General features: G+C 34.9%; 2 protein-coding genes across 7 annotated transcripts in view; one reads left to right on the forward strand and one right to left on the reverse strand.

Annotated features, from left to right (window-relative positions):
• LOC139964132 (GTPase-activating Rap/Ran-GAP domain-like protein 3) overlaps positions 1–20710 on the reverse strand; it is a 190438-nt gene that overhangs the window by 97474 nt on the left and 72254 nt on the right. The window contains exon 1 of one of the 5 annotated variants that reach the window (XM_071965494.1): positions 17479–17829. The exons of the other annotated variants lie outside the window; for them this stretch is intronic. Coding sequence (XP_071821595.1) covers positions 17479–17651 — 173 coding nt within the window. The 5' untranslated portion in view covers positions 17652–17829. Of the gene's footprint in view, positions 1–17478; positions 17830–20710 lie in introns of those variants that run through there. 5 annotated transcript variants of the gene reach the window in all.
• On the forward strand, positions 2357–9622 carry LOC139964159 (uncharacterized). Of its 2 annotated transcripts, XM_071965534.1 has the most exons (7): positions 2357–2740; positions 3301–3388; positions 4305–4470; positions 4611–4800; positions 5965–6124; positions 6977–7059; positions 7690–9622. In XM_071965534.1, the coding sequence occupies exons 4-7, from the start codon at positions 4699–4701 to the stop codon at positions 7873–7875; spliced, it is 531 nt and encodes a 176-aa protein (XP_071821635.1). In that variant the 5' UTR covers positions 2357–2740; positions 3301–3388; positions 4305–4470; positions 4611–4698; the 3' UTR covers positions 7876–9622. The 2 variants fall into 2 exon arrangements, with proteins under 2 accessions (XP_071821635.1, XP_071821636.1); XM_071965535.1 differs by lacking the exon at positions 4305–4470.

Raw genomic sequence — 20710 nt, forward strand, 5'->3', positions numbered from 1 at the left:
GCAAGGACCTGAATATGAATACTTCCATTCTCTTTTGACATGTGTAATACATGTGTAAAACATAACAACAGCTATGGTTGCTGTACGGGAATTTCCTGACCGGCCCGCAAATTGAGACATATATTTCGTCGTTTCTGACGTACATCGACGTCATAATATAACACCGTGCTCCTCGTAACAATTTTAAGATCTCCTATGATTCTTGAAACACGCACTGAAATACGCATTTAGTTATATTATTCGTCGTTTTATCTTAACAATACGACTAGGCTATGAAGATATACATTAACAAATCATTGACTGTGCAGACAAAAGTGACTGGAGAACAAGTATACATGAACGTATCCGTTTAAGGAATCACACGCTTTCACGCCATTCAAGTACAAAACAAGCAAAAGAAAAATGGAATAACCTATCGTTATAGGTGACCTCCTTTACTAATGTTTAAAGACACAAGTGTGTCGCAGGTCATTGTCTGCTTTAACACATTTTTAGAATAAACGGTGGTCTTGAAGGGATTTGAAAAGACATGTAGAGTTTTAGATACCTCCCTTCAGTTTGTTGAAATATGAGGAATATATCATCGTTCATACAAAATCATATCATATATTTTTCCATACAGTATATAGACTACTAAGTAATATGCTATTCACAGTACCTATATTCCTGTCTGTCAGATCATATTAAAATAGCTCATAACATATTCCAATTTTTGATTTTCACCCAGACCCACCAGGCTAGTAGTTACGTAATATTCTAATCATAAAAAGTAGCACTGTGTCTAATTAGTCTAATTAGTCCCTATAGTCTGATTGTTGTATTTCAGAAATTCGAGTCCAATGTCTGTTTATTTATTTTTGTCATATGCTGGCAATTATTGGTTTATTGGCTGATAAGATAGCCGACATGGAAAAGAAGATTTCTCCATAAATGCTGCGTTATATTTCATTTTTCATATATGTCAATGTTAAGTTCAACTTAAGGAATGATGTATAGAGTTGAAAGTATTTTAAAGTTATAATAACTGAAAAATCTCATTATCTTGACAAACAAAAATACTTTAACTTTAATTAAATTCAAATACAGGTTTCTGGATACTATGATTACTACATGTTCTAGCCGCGTGATTTTTTGCAAAACGTGACTAACATGCGATTGATACAATTCTCCAGACAGTGGACATGTCGGTGGAAAGCATCAAAAATACACCTACCCCCCCCATCCCCATGCCGAAAAAAGAGACAAATTTCAATTAATTAATATAGACGAGAAAATGTAGAAACATAAATAAATCAAGAGCTAGAGTATATCTTAAACAGGCAGTTAAAAATTCATGCGCACGTAGACATTCTTTCCTCTGCAAATGTTATAATGATATATAATATGATATATGAAGGACAGATGTATTTTGTAATGAAACCTCTGTGGATTTGAACCACTAGATTGTTTGTATCTCATGAGGACCTGGTGGCTTCATTCATACTTTCTAATTATTCCATTCATTCACTTCCTTCTATACATTTATACATCACAAATGTTATAGAATATTTACAGGGGAAAATTTCTGATCACGCATTCTGAGATATTTATGTTTAAAATTCTGCCTCCCATGTACGAAAGTCACAAGGAAAAATGTCAGCAGCTCATGTTTTTTAAAATATTATTTTTAATAAATTAAATACTTCAGGAAAACAACCGAAGCATAGCAACACCCTAAACAAGTTTTTTTTTACTGAAAACTTGGTACGCATGTATCCAAACCAAATTTGTTTTTTCACCCCGAAACAAACTTTAAGACGGTGTAATCAATTTAAAAGTGATATAGTGGTCTAAATCGTCGATATATTACTCGTTTTGGGTTAAACGTTTCGATTGTGTTGTGTTATTTTGGGCTGTATACGTACCCAAAAGTGGTAAAATATTTGCAACAGGATTCTTCGACTATATTATACTAATCCAAGGTAATTTAACCATTTGGCTGAATTGTAATTTATAGAATAAAAACAGATTACCACATACTTGATATTTTCTTGTGCTCTTACTTCTGTCAACTGGTGTTGACAGTCAAGTTGATGAATCTAATAAAACACACCGTGTAATAAAGAAACTTGTGATTTAACGTTCCAGTAATTAAATCCACAATAACATGATGGACTCTCATGATGGTCTGATTATAAGACGACCTAACACGGCGTGGGTTGTGGCGACAAATTATCGCTATCGAAATCATTAGTGTTAATATACCAGTCGCCATCAATGTAGGCGGAGAGCTAACTATATTCATTACCGTTCAACTAAATTCAACTTCAATACAGAGAGATCGACATTTTCACCTCCTACCTTCGCGATGCACTCTTAAAACGTTGGTTAAAAAAAGAATAGTATAAGACCCCCGTTCACTTAATTGGTTAGTTTGTACCCTTAAGTTGGTTAACTGGCAGATTTTGGGCTATTCCAATAAGTATGTCCTTTTTACAGTCCGACGTTTAACCAACTTGTTTATAACTTTACCGCTCACTGAGTAAAAAATTTGCGCGTACACATATATGTACACTGTACGTACATCAGTGCAGCATCTATAACACACACTACATAACACGTCATGCATAGTACGATCGCTGACAGGGTGGTTTAGTAATCAAGATTACAGCTAACGCCATGGCAGATATCGAAGACAGTGCTGTCTTGATTTTCTTGAAAAAAAAATACGAGGTCGAGTCTCTACATGAAACTTTCATCGGTAAGTGTAGCTTAACATTGGTAAAAAGTATGAACTTATGTGGGCACTGAGACCCCCAGTGACAGTATAACGTTAGGCTCATAGGCCAACGTTAGGCTTATACTAGGCTAACGTTAATAGTAGTACTATACTAGTATGCCTAATACTAACACTAGTAATATTAGTAACAGTATACTACTTAACTGCCACTGAGTTTAACACAGTGCTTTAGTCGATGTTAAATGAAGCATCTCTTGCAAGAAATTATGTTCAAAACAGGATCGACACATTCTTGTGAAAATTTGTACTAGTCACATGGTTGATCATTTATATGGAGATAAGTGAGTATAGCTAGTTTAAGACATCTATTCACTATATATTATGGGAATAGCAGACCCTCCTAATATAAACACGGATTAATAGGCTTTTCAAATGCCCTGGAGACCAAGAGATATTTTTAATAGAATTTATAATAAAAAATATTCAATATGGTTATGTTTCTGAATGGATTGTTTCAATAGATAGGATATAATTTGCTGTATTGTTGTCAACATTTTACCTATTTCCTTTTTAATCTACAGGCCAAGCTCCTTCATTAAGGCAGCGTTAGCAGCAGCAGTTGTTGATTTGTTTCCTTTTCTGAAGGATCCAGAATCTCCCTTGGGTTATGTAAGCATGTTTATGTTCTAATATCCCTCGGCTTTATTGTCATTAGCCATAGTATAGACCACTTTTGTTGTTGTGTTGAGGTGACTAGTTTCCTATCTGCCCTTTAAAAATGTCTCTAAAATGTGGAACACAACACACTGCCCACAATATCAATCCTTTTTGCATCTGTAGTCAAGTTATATTATCTTCTGTGGGTTCTACCAAGTAATTTGTTCATCTCATAGAGGACTGTGATACTGAAATCTATTTTCAATACTAGCAGGATTATATAGGCATCATTTAACTGAATAATTTCTAATTGAAGTCAGCACTAGGGTAACAAGGCCTTTTAATATGTTAACAATATCAAAATGGATGTTCAAATTTCACATTGGGAAATCCAAAAACTGTAACATAGGCACTGGTTTTCAGTGGGCTTCATCTCTCAATCTAACCAAGGTATTAATTGAGTTTGTTGTTCAGTAGGTACCCTCCTTATTCCATAAAATATCAGAATTCTGCAACTTATTGATGATATGTGCAATTAGGGTCAAACCCATTACTTTCAGGCTTATCACTTAAAATCAATTGTCATAGTGTCCCCTGGGACAATACTGTTTCATCAGTAGGCATACAATATTATGTGAGGACTGTATGTAGTGCCACAGTGTCGTTAGTCATAGCGTCCATATTGTTACCGTGCAGTTGTGGAACATGTACAAGACATGTTTGTTGTTTGCTGGCTAAACGCCTTAGTTTCAACCAGCTATGAAGTTCTACATGTTGGTGTACAACAGCCTTACATGTAGATCAATAAGTCACATAATTTTCTGAGTTAGCTTGAATTTTGCTTCCATAGTTCAGTGTGTAAGATCTGAAGCTATAAGGAAGGTTTCATTTTCAGTTTGATAAAAGAGAATGCTAATTTCATGTGCAGGAAGCATGGTATTGCAAAGGTGCCACGGGACGACCGGCGACAGGGTATCTAGAAGAGCACCTACGCTACGTATGTAGAAAGAAGATTGCCATGGTGAAAGATTCCCCCAGTGCATCAAGTCCACCTACTCCTTTGACTAAAGTGTCCACTCCACCAAAATTGAGAGGTGTGTAAAAGGTTTTTACCAACTATTCTCAGGATTTGACCTATCTCTCATGCCATGGCAATGATCAAAGACTGGCTAAGGACACGTTATACCTGCATCTCTGTTCAGTAGGAAATATATGTTTTTATTGTCCTTGCCAGAAGCTGATCTGGAGAACAAAGAGGAATTGGTGATGATGACTGAGTGGCTGAAATGTAACATGGAACCAAGAGAGAAAGTATTGGATTCATGAGGCAAACTGCAGTTTACAGACAACAGCAGATCAAAGACCACTCAACTAACATTTCAGATATTCTGAAAGAGTATCCCAGGTTGTTAGACCGTGGAATGGTAACTATCAAATTTGAATTTTTGCTGCTTAATTACAGAGAAATACGTAGGTGATTTTGCATAAAAAATACTAAAGAAGCTAGCTCTGAATACACATATTACGAAGATACTATTCAAGACCATATCCTTTAACTCTTGAAAAAGGAAGTGGAAAAATTACTAGCGAGGTTTTGATACAGCAGAAACACTGAAATTAATTAAGTCACTAACCTCACTGATGAGTTAATACTATATTTCACTTTGAAGCCTATTTGGCCAACTTAAAAACAGTACTTTGATTGACTACATATCTAGTTTCATTGGAAAGAACTAGTTTCACTGCTTTTTTAAATCATGGCATTATATTTTAAATCATGGCATTATATTTTAAATCTCTTTTAATTTATGCCTGGAAGTTTATGACAGTAATCAGCCACACAGTGAAGAAAAGTGACTGACTTTTAATTTAACCTTAGGCATCTGGCAGATCTGTATGCATTATAAAGATCAGATTGGACAAAATGTTATTTCTGGATGAAAATCTTGTTTTATTCAAGGATATAGCTAGGATTTTTAGAAAGGTTGCTGATGTTGAGTGTGGAAAAAGGTACAGATACAAGCGGTATAACATGGTTTACAATTTGTACAAAGTTTTTTTCTTTAATATGGTGTCTTTGCCATTCAGTGCTATGGTTTTATGTGCAATGTTTGTTCTGCATTTCTTGCAATTGTGCACCAATCTAACAACTTGTCTATCATCTTGTTACAGGGAGACAAGATAAATTATTCCCATGAATATGCTTTTGTTCAGTGATGATATCACAAATGTTAAATATTGAATTTTTGCAAGTCAAATTTTCCCCCACCACATTAAAAAATTATTTTGAAAAAAAACAAAACATTTTTGAGCTGTATTCTGAGATATTTTCAAAGCATCTGTCCGTAAATGTTAAATACTTACTTTTCTTTCCCAGATGTTTTCTAAATGTTATTAAGCTAGCCAAAGGTATCAAGCAGTTGGATTTACCACATCCAGCTTCAACAATACATAGTGTTTGTATAGATTCATGGAACCAGACTTTAACAAATTCAGTGAGAGGGATTTTTTAATGGATCCTGGCTGAGGATCAAAAAAAGAATACGCTTACACACATTAAAGTATTCTATTTCCCTTTGCTCTGTCAGATAGAACAAGATTTTTCAGTGCTTTGGCCTGAGCATGAGGATCACCTGTATGAGAAATGGGACTTGTACTACAATGGGATTATAGAATATGGCAAACAGGTTGAAAATTGGCAAGGCATTCTTGGATTGGAGTACGTAAACCTAGAGAGTTTGTCTATTGGTAAGAGTGCTTCTTATTTCAGTGCACATAGTTGAGCTAATTTAATGTTTGTATGTTGATCATTCCTTGCAACCTTTTACCACCATCACACAAGGAACTTCTGAAAAATCAGGTTTGACCAATTATCTGTAATATATCTGATCTTGTTCTCAAAATAGACTTAGTTTACTTTTTGTAAAGACAACAACACTTCCTTTTCTTTTTTTGTAAAAATAATAAACTGAAATTGAACAAAAAGCATCAATGGCATCTGGTTCAGACAGAAACCAAGTTGGGTTGGTGCAGGTATATTCCCTTGCTTAGACTCCATCTGACCCATCTTTGGGATTTCATTCAAGCCAAAAGCTAGTGACTACTATAGAACAATATAACAAAAAATATGTCAAAGGTTCATCAGTGTTTGGAGATCTGAATATATAATAAAATATAAAAAGTAGATAATTTTGCAAACAGGTTGTGATAGCAGCACAACATTATGAATGTGGGCTTTTAAAGGAAACATGTATGATTGAAAATAATCATACACAAAATACCAAACAGATGCTAACTTATCTCATTACATTCTCATAATATGCCATTTTCTCATTGCATTCTCATGATATGCCATTTTCTGATAAAAATGACTTGAAGGACTTCTAATGTTAGAGACAAATAAAGGCAAGAGAAAATACAAATAATTTGTGCTGTACGGGCACTGTACGTGATAATGACAATTTATATGTTAAGTGGTCGTTAATTGTGTTATATTTTTATGCACAAGGACCTTGTGAACCTTGGAGGGAAGATTATCTTTAGTTATGTTTTGTCACTTTCACAGATAAGAAGAAAACATTGGCATTTTTCTTCTTCCAGTCATCTTAAGAGGGAAAGGAAAGGGAAAGAAAGGATTGTGTTCAGTAAAAGAGGCAATCACCTCCTTCGTGGACATTCAACCAGTAGGTGTTTAAGCATTCATTTGTCCACTTGTTGAAGTTCATTGACAACATGCTTATGACATATATGTGTTTTGTAGTTTGTGATGGATTGTTTGTAAAAGTGGAATCTCAACAATTATGCTGGATTTGTGTCAATGTACATAGATGCTCCCAAGCACATGAACCATATTCCGTTTGGTTCAAAATGGATAATTAATATTCATGAGTGGGCAGGGCCTAGGTAATATTATTTAAATATTGATTTCACAACAACAATATGCTTGTCAAATGTTGCTCAATTTGGTAAATGACAGTAGTAGGATATGGGTCACATGTGTAGCTGATTTAAAGGAATAAATTATGAGTTGGTGATGAAAAGTTAATGATAGTAAAAGTATCTTCTAAACATGATAACTAAACAGTAAATTTCAAATGTATCAAACGTTCATAGTACTTATTTTTAAACTAGCATGTCATTGTAAGCATAGATATGGGTGGTTATGAAGTTTGGCTGTGCCAAGTATAATTTCATATAAAGTTTTTTCTACATACAAATTTGCTAGAATGGAAGGCTTTTTGCTGTCACAACTTCATATTGATTGACAAAGAGCAGCTTGTGATAATGTTCATTTTTTTCAATTTTTCTCACAGGAAGTGGCTGATATTCTACAAATTTCAAATATTGATGCCACAAAAAAGCCGCAGCCATTTGTTGTACGCAAAGGAACTCTCTTGGCACCAACCCAAACATTTGTTATTCTAGAACGGAGGCCAGTCCCTCAAGAATCACTACTGAAAGCTATCGATTTCTGTTTCCAAAGCAATGTACATTTTTGACATGGCTTACCGACCTTCATGCTGTCTTGTGTGGCAGTTCATTCAAAATGTGATTTATGAAATCAAAAAAGCACATGTGCCAAGTTGCATTAGAGATCTTAGATCATCTTGGCCTTTAAAAGTAATTAGTGGCTTAAAAGGAAAGAATTGTAAGCTAGATATTCATGGCTAATATTCTACAAAGTTCAAAGGATATTGATGCCACCAAAATACTGCAGCTACTTTTGTATGCAAGGAGCCCCCTTGGTACCAACCCAGATATTTGCTATTTTAGAACAGAGGTCAGTTTCTCACAAATCTCTTCTATAAAAGCTGTCTATTTCTGTTTCATGGAAAATGTGCATTTTGGACATGGCTTATCGACCTTCATGCAGTCTTGTTTGGCAGTTCATTCAAAATGTGATTAATGAAATCAAAGAAGCACATATGCCAAGTTGTATTATAGCATTCTTGGCCCTGAAAAGTAAGAAGTGCCTTAAAAGGAAATTGTAAGCAAGAAGCTCATATAATAATTGTAAGCAAGAAGTTTGTATATTATTATTTTAAACTTCACACAACCGATAGCATCATCTTGAAGGGACATTTAATTAAAACTCATGATATGACATATTTTTACATACCATGCTGGTACAAATCAAAACTTTCCTTACTAATTTTTATTGGAATCCCGATCTAATCAACTGATCTTTTATGAGTGAGTAAGGTTTAATGTAGCTAAATTTCACCTACACATGTATCTCTATATGTAGTGAAGATATATACTATACATCCAAATACTGGAAATAAGAACAATGCACTGGCTGCAATGTACTGCATATATCATAAATATGTCTCTAAATGTAATCATGTACACCACATATGTATGTGATACTCAATGTAATTCTTAATTAACTGTATGTATAGGTAAACCTTGATTAATCAGATCATGATTGATGTTTAGATTCATAGATTGTTTATACATCAATTGATCTATAGTTACATATGTGAGATATTGGGTGTTACAAGTTTTCTATGAATAAGGTTCTTCTTGAAGAGTACAGGTTTTTTTACATTGTGTCACCTTAAAGGTCTGATAGAGCACAGCTAAGAAGCTGTTACATCAAAGCATATTTGTGTGTTGTTTTGTTTTGTTTGTATTTTATTCACATGGTTCAGCTGGTTATTGTTTTCAATAAATACAAGTTCTCAAAATGTCATCCATCTGGCTTCTGTAATGTAACTGTTAATTTTTCAATATTTTTCAAGGATTGTTTACTCTTTGCATTGCCATATTCAACTGATTGTTGCAAATTAGGTCTGCATGAACAAAACTTGTGAGGAGTCTTTCAACTATATTAAGAAATATCCACTGAGGATCTCATCCGTCACTGTCCAATATATTGCATTCGCCAACATATATTGGGCAATGAAGGCTCATTTAACTGCCCAACCCTTTTGTAATGGTAAAAGCCACTGCCCAATTTATATGTAGTAATTGCCCAATACAATGATTTCTAATTCCCCAATTTAATGATCCCTACATTTGTAAGTTCACCAATAATGGGCATAATTTACACAATTAATTTAACCAACAACTGTTGGGTACAAACTTATAGTTATTTTATTGGTTAAAAATGTTACCCAACGGCTGGTTAAAGCCGTTAACCAACAGGTGTTGGTTAAAATATCACCAATAAGTCGAATTTGACATACGTGCCCAGTGTTGGTTAAGGTATTGGTTAATTTTTTAACCAACTGTTTTTAGAGTGTGGTTGTCGTAGAATTGCTTCAATTATTTAACAAGCTTTGTCAATAATTTATGAAATCTAGGAATTTGAATGTCGAGCCAAGCAAGGTTAAACCAAGGGGACTGTTTTTTTATAAATTTTTAACTCCAAAGAGTAAAAAAATGACTCTTTGGTAATGTTCAGGATGATCACTCATTAGGAGTGAAAGTGAGGAGTGAAAGTCACTCTTTGCCAAAATGTGGCTCAATGCCAAACTTTTGCTGACTATAGTAAAATGATTTCACTTAATATTAGATGAATGTGTGAGTTTTCATTCCGAGGAAGCGAACGAAATTACTCATCGAAAGAGTGACAAATGATGGCTACATATAGTATGTGTAGACCAAATAAATTGACCACAAATCGTTGTTAGTATTAACTTTCATCGCAGCTGTGGAAAACCTCTTAAGATAATTCCACGCGGTGCCAATTTGCGGACACCTCCCGCAATACCGCTTCCCAACCCACCCAACACTACCCACTTACAATAAACACTCGTTGTACAGAAGGCAGCAAGCTAAAGTTAATGAAAGAACTTTGATAGCCTATATTACTTTTGATAGTTGAAAGAAGAACATATTAAGCATTGTGGCGAAAGTTGCACCCAATTCCAATGTGCTGTTTATGAGATATTAACAAACTCATATTTTTAAGTGATTGAATGTGAGACAATGCCATGGACGTATACTCTGGGAAGGGTTGGTGTCATTTTCCCACTTTCTAGAGCCATAGGCCACACAGTACCACCGATTCTCCATTCATACGGTTAACATTATAATTAGCATGAATTTGCAACTGCAACCAATCGCGTTACTTTAAGTTTTAAAATAATTCAAAATCGATCAACTTATCGTAATTACTTTTCGATCTTCATATTTACAGTATAGGATTAAACAAATACATGTAACTAACTCTTCAATCTGTTATCGATCAAACACGTTACAATTTAAGAGAGGAAACATAATTTATGTTGTTGCATTATTGATAAGCAAAGTTGTTTGCGAAATGAAATATTCAGTGCATTCATTTATGTTAAGCGTGAAATCAAATTAAGTAACGTAGGCTAATTAAAAGACTATTCTAGAGCAAAATTTATTTTTGCTATTTGAAAGAGGAACATAATTTAAGCATTGTGGCGAATGTTGCATCCATTCCAGTGTGCTGTTTATGAGATATTGACAATTGAAGTTGTCACATTTCTGACAAAGTGAACTTGAAGCAAACAAATGGGATGTGATAGATGCTTGATAGATGTTGCTTTGACCTTGAATTGGATACATTATGCTAGTTTGCCTTAGGGGATCTGAAGTTTATGAAGTAGCAATGCATGTGATAAAGTCATTTGCTTATTATGTATATATCAACTATTAAGAGTACACATTTGCATGGAAATCCTAAAGAAAAAAACAAACATATTTATGTGCATCGATGACATCATGCCAGCTGTTTGCCTCAAGTTCACATTTGATGCTAAACGTACAAACTTCAACTGCCACGAAACGAAAGTAGATGACAATTTCACCAGAATGCTTATAAGATTGTGCTCTACTATGATATGTAAATACTTAAGTATGGGTCTGGAGTAGTCTTAAATACCAATAAAAGCAAATGATATAGATGGATTAGATTTAATCGCTATAGAATGGCTAATTAATAATGATTGTTCTATTAATTGAACCAACTCATGTCTGGGATTAAATTAACATCAAAGAGTAAGTCAATAAGTTAAATTCACTTTGAATAAAGATTTAATGACCTCAATAGAACCAGGCAAACCAATGCTTCCGTTGATATCAAACTATACTAAGTTATGCATTGAACGAATAAAGACGTATGTAGACCAATGTATAATGTACCTTCACATTATAACACTATGAACACAATCTCTTCATCATATCTCCCTCGGCTTAAACCTTTCCGGATTCGAATACATTGTGATGTGGGAAATTATATATGTTCAAAATCCTGTAAACTATCTTCTTATATAAAATCTAATGTAACAAGTTAATGTAACAATGCAGTAAATGTTCACATATAATTATGTGAAAAATGTCCCTTCAAGTCTGTATACTTCTGTACATGTCACAGTTTATTATACAACAATTCTCAGAAACATGTGTAAAAAGAAAAATACGTCTTACATATCCGTAGCCTCATAAATGCATACCTTAGGCCTGTAATCTCATCTGTATGGATTTTTCTTACTCACGTGACTAATATGCTTAGGGTTAAAGGAGCCTTCGTCCATTTTCTTCAGTATAAAATTAAAAATTGTGCCACTTGACAAAGAGCTAAACCAATTAAGGTGTTACCCCGGAGGAGGAGGGATGGGAGGAGGGGGGGGGGGGTCCTGAACTATTCATTAGTTGCTTGAATGCAATGAGATATAAATCTCAAAGATGAAGTTGTTTAAAAAATACAATCAAGTTTCTTTCCTGCATCTGAATAAGCTCGAAATACTGAAAATTGTTACGATGTTTGTCATTTATTATGTACCTAGCTTGGTGTTCTGCGTCTGATGAAAACAAAATGCCAGCTATACAAGACAACGTGTAAGATGATATTGTCAAATCAGTCCTCGGAGTATTTATTGTCGCAGGTAATTTGTTGCTGGCAATGTGTTATGACTCAGGTATAGACTAACAAGCTACGACTTCATTTCATTTTCGCTAACAGCAATGCACCGAAATGAAAGACATCAATCTTTTAGAAGAAAACAAATTACCCAAGTCTGTTCTTTAAAAACTGGATACAAGATTCAAATCTTTTTCCCCGTCTTATTTGTTGACATAAATAAATAATCTTGGAAGCAATTTGACATTTGGGAAGATGATGTGTTCAAATAGTTTATGTTGAGAGTATAACTCTCCCTGTCTTGATCCAAGCGATGCAACTGAAATTGATTCAGATATAGAGAGAACATTTTAACAAATCCTCGCCGTAAAGTAAGAAGTTAATTCACTTCATTGTTTTCTGTTTCATCTGTCAAGAAACTACCGAGTGAAATTAGGTTATGAATACGTTAATTATATGCAAAACAAGTGATATGGTGGAGTATAAACAGACAGAAGCTGAAATACACTATATCTATTTATGAACACACCTTTTGCGTAAGGCATGTGCAAGCGTTTGTATTACTTTGACAACCAACTTATAACGAAAAATCGTAAGGGCAGAATTCGTCTGCAAAAGCCTCGAATTTATAGGTAATATCTGTGCACGATAATTACCTGTATTTCTTTCATCTGTACTACACATCTATGAATTTATGGAATATTAAGAAAGTGTTATTATTCTTTATAATTAACGCAATTAATGTATGGTGATTGGGGTTTGAGAGGGGATCAAGTGTTTGGTTTTCGTGTCCAGATTCTATCTTAGGAGACATTTCGTAAAAGTAGATCAAATCGAAGTTGTTATTGGTTAAATCGTATATACTGTTGTGTTTAAAATACATCCTTGCTTCTATATGTGGATAAAAGTAAGTTTGATCTTACGTTATTGAAACAAATTCAATTAAAAAATGCATTACCTATAGGCCTCAAATTTTACAGAATCATGCACAATTGTTTTTATTCTAATGCTACTTTAATTCTTGGAGGAGGTTCTGACCGTTCAAAGTATTAAATCAGAGACATCTAGAGGTGCTAAATGAGACAAAGACATGGCTATACATGGTTATACTCTGGAGTGTTGCAGTGGAATACATGTTCGGGGTCTAGACAATATATTGATTTATTCTAGCATATTTGAGGAGGCCACGCTGATGACTTTTTTTAAAGAAAGACTAAGTCTGTTTGATATTCATTCATTTGCATGATAAATGAAGACAGGATTTAACTAGTATCACAAGTAACACATTCTTTATAAATGCTGTATGAGTCAGTTGGCGTTATTGTGTGTAGGTGGTGTATAATTATGGATATACAGTATGTAACCGGTAACGTGACACAACGGATTTGATTGAGAACAGGAATTACGATTGCCGATAGCAATGTCATTGTCAAACCGAGACACATGTGCAAGTTGTCCTTGAGGGAGGGGCGGGGGGGGGGGTTCTATATGTAGAGACTAACGTCAGTTTCCGTTGACCCAGTTTCAAACCGATCGGTAAAGAACAAGATCAACAAAAGAAGAAACCAAACATGAGAGAGAAAGAATGAAAGAAGGCTAAAGGATGATGCAAACGCCAGTGATAGTAACCTTATGTGATTCTGTCGACAAGATTTGCATATACGCTATACGCTAATATGACATAGATTCAGATTGCAATCCAACAACCTTAGGCAAAATTCGTCATTTATTTCACTAAATGAAGGTTAATGAAACAGTCATTAGTGGTCACACTCTGTTGTCGTTGCTCATTATTTTGTTTTCATTTTGAATGTTAATAGAATCCTTGTAAAAAGTACATATATAAGAGAAAAAAGTAGGCGAAGCCACTATCCGACGTTACTTTATGTGGTTTTTTTTGGAAATTCTCGACAGTCAGCGTGTTTGACGTGTGACGTTATACAGAAGAACGGAACAAGGCTGTTTTAAGTCAATGTATGAATTTTAGTTTGGTTATTATAGACGCCTTGACACTTCCAGCAATTTTAGCATGAACAAAACTTGATGTTTTCACGGTAATTCTATGATGAAAATAATTAACAAAATATAGGACCATGCATAACTTGACTCCTCTTCACAATGTGTGGTTTTTAATGAATGAAATCACGTGATAAATGACATAATTAACATACTCTCATAAACAAATATTTGGTATTTATTACACAAACAGGAATGGTTCATATTTCCTCTTCCTATATCCTGCGTTGGTGAAATAGTATCCTGATAACCGATACAGGAAGTAATTGTTCCGACTCATATAGCCGGTACTACGTGATGTGAAAAAATATGACAAAATCAGGTCAAAGACTGAAGAGCTGTCATACATGAACTGTCAAGAGATTTACTCTCAAAAACATACAAATGATAAATTATGGTTTGAAGAAGGCACCGATATCTAAACAAAAACAACATTGGGTTGAGACACATTCTTCGGTATTGAAAACGAAGAGTAGGATTAGGAGGAGAGAAATTAATGATCGGGGGTGGTGGTGGGGTGGGGGTGGGGAGGAAGAGATGAGTGAAGGGCTTTTCATCCAAACAGTTAATTGTATACGTTTACATCTTTTGAAGTTAAAAGTCTCAGTTCAATGTAAATGCGCAAATTAAGTAACAACACTGACAATAAGTAGGCTGTATATACAATGCTGAACAACAGTGCGTTGTAAATCATAACTGCGCCTGCGTCCAGTGGGCCTATAGCAACACGAACCGGTGCGGTCATTGTGTAGCCTACTACGCATACGTACTTAGTATAGTACACTACATACTAAGCTATATGGTTACGGTCGTCAACACATGTGAACAACTACCATCAAGAAGATGACTTTTGTAGTACAATGGCCTTAACATTTGATCGGACAGAAAAACATGTGAACCAGGACATGAAACACTACTTTTGGAGAATGACGTTTACTGTTCGTTGGAACGTGTATTTCTTGAATACATTTTGCTGCTGTATTCCCTATCAGTAACGGCATGCCTAGGCCTAGCAGTTAGACATTACGTAATAACTCCTTAAGATTTTTTTCTTCCATCAACAATTTTACTTCAAAAGTCACAACGTTGGGTCCAATATATAGAAACGCGCGTGTAAGGAGGTGGGCGTATAGAGGGTTGTATCGCAATCGTCTTTTAGAGGTATTTAAACCGTTTTCATATGAAGTGTTTGAAATATTGTAACACAAAAAGTATTCTCAAGGGTTCCCTGAGATATAGTAAAAGTCCTATATAGGCCTCGCTTACTGAAAAAATATATATAAGCTACATGTCGTTCAGCAAATGCCTGGAGTACTTTTACAGTTGCAAGACTTCTCCCTCTGTTTGGGCCAATCGTTTCTAATAACATTCAATGCATGAGTCGCTCAACCATTTCCCTCGGACATACTTGACTAAACCCAGTCTAATCCGTCACGTGACGTCAAACCTCTTTAACCATGAACAGATGCCTTGAATGGCTAATATCCGGGGTGTTAATCGCCCAGCTCCAGAATAGATCCAAAACTATGAAAGCAAAACCCTCCCATGAAAAGTGATTAAGTAAAACGCGGCGGTAATTAAGTTTTCGGAGTCATGCGTGGTCAGGTTGAGCAGGGTCGCATTCTGAATCAATTTGTCTCTTTCGTCTCATCTCTCTCTCTCTCTACATCTTTTAGCAACTGAATGAGAAGTAGCGAGACCAATAAAAAGTTATGAATTTCATTCTGCTCAAACTGCTTGAGATTATTTCCGCTGCTTAGCGTTTCAACTTTTATAGGTACTACTCAGTAAAAGGTTACTATATAAGATAAAAAGACTGTGCCAGTGTACTGCATGATTAAACAGCAAAGCGTATACTGTAACGCGAAAGGACGGCGTTCCAAGTGCATAGGGGAACAATTGAATTTTATTGTCATATAATTGGCCGGTAACGCGCACATGTCCATTTGATGAACGATTGAACGGTTTTCGAATGTTCCTCTAAACTCTTAAAATGTACAACTCGTATTTATTCTATGTATTAGACATCCATTATCGTCGATTTCATATTATACAGCTGTTTTCTGTTCATTAAAGATATTCTCAGGCAGTGATTCGATCGGCACGAATGAAGCTATATGGGTAAACTGGTATAGTTTGTTATACCGTACACCAGCAAACTGTGATACCCAGGGGCTGAAATCAACGACAGTATCATCATGCCAGAAATCTCTTCAATTTCTTTTATATTCATCTGATCACATCCTGCCAAAGATTTGACAGTAAATTAAACCCTAACAAAGAATTTAGTTCTAAAATGACCTTTGACATTGTCTCTTTCTTTTTGCTTTTTGTTTTGTTTTCTCGAGCAGAACATGACTCGTGTAACTCTCATTATATATTTTCTAACTGTTATCAACCAGTAACAGAGGTTCCGTACATTTCTTTCATGTAACAAGTGCGCAAAACCGTCGTTTCAAAAGCATGCCTACATACTACTATACTTTGAAATTAAACATGCATAATAATGCCATCGGAGATAAAAGTGTTCAAGCATGGACTGCAAGATTTCACGCAAAGCGCTTGGTTGAGAAAAGAATGAAAACACCTCTTCATGACCGCTCAGTCAGCGTGGTTCAATGTTACAATGTTGCTAAATGGAGGAAACGGGTTAGTTATAAGATAATAATAGCCTTGCTATTATTATTAAATTATAATTATTGTAACTGTAATATAATTAGAAAGGAATATAGTTTGATTACATCCATTTTTTCCCCTTTGATCCCCGCAGCGTTTTGCATCAATCATTTTGGCGTGCAATTTTATCAGACCTGTATCTATTATTACTTATAATAAGACAGCAACTGAGATATAACCAAGACACCCTCGTAGACTTTGTTTTCGCCTATTGAACATAAATTAACGAAGAAAAATGAAAATGATTTCAGATTCAGCTTTGATGAATATTTCGCCTCCCAGAAACTTTCTTGATATCAGTATATGAGCCTTATCAACGTGATATTTTAAACCCTAATTGAGAAATAAATACCAAACTTTTATTACTCTAATTTTCATTATTTGAAATGACACTTGACTATTCAAGCTATATGATCTACGGTAGGCTATATAGGTATGAAATGTTACAATCAGATAAGATCTAAACAATTACAAAATCAGTCATTGCAACTATTTGTCTAAACGTTCAAATATGATACTAACACTTGGACGAAATGACTAAAACAAAAGAAGTAATCATGATAGGGCTTACCGTGAACTTAAACTAGACGGGTCAGACATCACAGGTCTGAGACCCTCTTTAATCACCGAGAGTTGGCGTTTCATTTTCGCTGGATGATAATCATCTTTAGTACCTTGTTTTCTTAAACTCGTAGTCGTATTTCTTCGGAATAAATAATTTGGGCGGACCGGCGATCTTTCCATTGTTGTATATTGTAATATCCACAATTAAACAGCTCCCCATATATCACGTTAATCGTTATAAAGATATATCCAATTTCCAAACACACTCACACGCAAAGATATTACGTGCTGTTACTAAGCTCACAAATGCATACTAAATTAACACTCTTCACGTTGTATATATGGAGTGAAGTATTCCCATCGAACCGATACCGCGTGTTTAATAATTTCCTGTAGAGCTTCGCAATAGCTCTGACTATAGGATGGAATTAGACTAATAAGAACAGTCGTTTTGGAATTTTTGCACGATTTGATTTATATAGGCAGAAGAGGAGAACTATGGACATAAATGTGATATATATAGAGATCAGTGTGGTGTGCAAGGCAGATGGAGGCGGGTGGTGGGGAGGGGGGGTGGTTCAACTTCAACCGTCAGTCATGGGTGAAACGTTCAGTCGGAGGAATTTGCATCTAGTCGGGTGGGGGGGTGGGGGACGATCAAGACCATCTCCTGTGGGCCACAGGACGCCCTTCCATAAAGGTTCATACATACACTTTACTCAGTCGGGGGGGGGGGGGGATTAGAATTTGAATACAACTTTGAAATTCTTTGTACGAAACGGTAGGAAATCACTAGAATGTTTTTACTGCAAATCGCCTGCGGTTAATCGACTTCATGAAGTCTCTCGATGATTCTTGAGTGATTCAAGAAAAGGAACTGCATAGGACGAGTATAACTTAAGAGGGTTTTTAGTAGGCTACTTACGGAGCTTGACCCAATTTCTTCCTGATTTTAGAAAATGTTCATGTTTCCTTCATTAAGTATATCCTCGCTTTAACTCTTTCAAAGTCTTTTAAAGTACTCATACAGATTCATTAGACATTTTTTCTTGAGGGGGGGGGGGGGTAGGGGGAGGGGTGACGTTGCAATTAACAGATGTTCTCTGCATTCGGATGGGAAAAATAATTCTGAGGTTTAATCAAAACTGCCATCCAACAAATTTAAATACATGACATAAAACATACTTCCACGATACAATCTACTTAACTAGTTGAACAAATGGCGTTGGCCACCGGAACTTTCTGTTGGAAAATATTTCGGAGCCATATTTGTTTCTGATATAGTCTTTGTAAACAACCCCAGAGTAAACCAGATTTGTGTTGCGAGTACAACATTCCGAGTAAAAGTTACAGTTAAATATGCCCAATGTCTGGATCAATGTTAATTATTCTACGATGTTATCTATGCCTCATAATCAGGGAGCTGATATTGCTAGAAATGGCAGTTCTTAGCAAGGTCAAAGAGATATCCACATTCTAATATTTCATAACACAAACAACCACGATTAAAAGACTAGTCACCAGATGTTCTCCTGATTTATTTTTTATGACATATACATAAACTTACTTAACAACAAGTTAGTATGATTAAAAACTGCTCTTTCTGCAAGTGACCATTTTAATCAAACAGAAATCTGAACCAAGTGCGAATGGTATCACGTTTTGAAACGGTAGACGAAGTCAAAGATGTAATATTACTTTCCAGGGGAGGATTCATATAAACAACCGTGATTAGTTTCGAGTGTGTAGTTCTTTCTTTTGGCACATGTAAGTACTACTGTATAAGAGGGGACACCTGCACTATCGTTATCTATCACACATATATATATATATATATATATATATCTATATCTATATATATATATATATATATATATATGTATATATATATATATATAAATATATTATATATATATATATATGTATATATACATGTATATATAAATATATTATATATATATAAATATATTATATATATATATGAAAAACATATCTCGAAAATAATAAATATATACTTAATAAATGGCGAGAAACGACCCACTAATGCTACTTTATGTTTCAGTCCCTTAGTTTGTTTCCATCAAGCGAATGGACAGGAAATGACTGTAGGCCTATTAGATAAGTATAAATAATTATAACGTAGAAATATCCCATCTAATTGGAAGATATGTTTTAGCCCCTGGATTAGCTTTTCATCAAACATTGCGGGAGATATTGCTGAGTAAAAATCCATTTGTCGATGATCATTTTCTCTCTCTCAGAGAAACATATGAATACGTCACTGGTTTGATGAAAAGAAAGCGATTGGGAACTTAATTGAGTATGATAACCTTAAATGATGTAATGCATTTCTGATCGCGCAATGCACAATATTTATCAGATAAGATGAGATAAGTTTATATGGCGTTGAAGATATTATGTACATTAATAAGCTGTATTGACTTCTCCCTATACTGGTTGATTCCTCTGTTGCAGTTCGATTTTTTATGAAGGAATTTAAAGAGGTCGAGATCAATCGATAGAGAGAGAGAGGTGGAGAGAGGGGTAGGGGGGGGGGGACTCTAAAGAAGAGATAAAAGGGAATAAATAGATTTCTGAATTTAAATTACCCGAAAACATTAAACGATTTAGAAGACTGAAATGGTTATTTAAGTTTGCAGTCTGTGAAAGGCGCACTGACTTCACGTAGAATAACTGATGCACGGATGATGTGCATTTTTTGTTACTCCTTATGTTCATTAAAGAGGCCTCAAAGCCATCAGAAATTAATAAAAGTGATTCTATCGGTTAACTATAAATCACTTGTACAACACATCTAGGATGATCAAACTACCCAATCTATTTTTCCCCATTCATATGGTGCCCATTAGCGATGTTCATAATATTACTTGAATATGGAAGTCAATTTATCCAAATGATGCTTGTTTTTAGAAGTCCCAAGTGGGTTATGACAACATTAATGTGTGCATAAAATGTCTATACCCTGTTTCAGATTGATTGTTTTGAATTGAGAGACAAAGAATATATCGTATCTAGAACTGCATTTGCCTGCAAATACGCATGTATTAATTTAATAATAATAATCAGGTAAAGTTATTTTTACGACGCTAAAGCGACCACGAATGTGGTAGAAGCCCGCAAGGGTTTATGGATTACAACTTTCACATCGGGTGGCTTCAAATTCAACATTTTAACACAAATTTAGAAAGTCGTTTCAGATGGAAAACCGTAGATTGCTC

This window comes from Apostichopus japonicus, chromosome 22 (assembly GCF_037975245.1).
Source record: "Apostichopus japonicus isolate 1M-3 chromosome 22, ASM3797524v1, whole genome shotgun sequence".
Classification (NCBI taxonomy): Eukaryota; Metazoa; Echinodermata; class Holothuroidea; order Aspidochirotida; family Stichopodidae; genus Apostichopus; species Apostichopus japonicus.

What these genes read in the sequence shown, in the direction of transcription:
- LOC139964159 (XM_071965534.1), top strand. Translation starts at nt 4,699, where the DNA reads ATGAGGCAAACTGCAGTTTACAGACAACAGCAGATCAAAGACCACTCA. An exon ending in GGTTGTTAGACCGTGGAATG is followed by an intron (nt 4,801 to 5,964) that starts GTAACTATCAAA and finishes TTGCTCTGTCAG; the next exon opens with ATAGAACAAGATTTTTCAGT. An exon ending in CCTTCGTGGACATTCAACCA is followed by an intron (nt 7,060 to 7,689) that starts GTAGGTGTTTAA and finishes TTTTTCTCACAG; the next exon opens with GAAGTGGCTGATATTCTACA.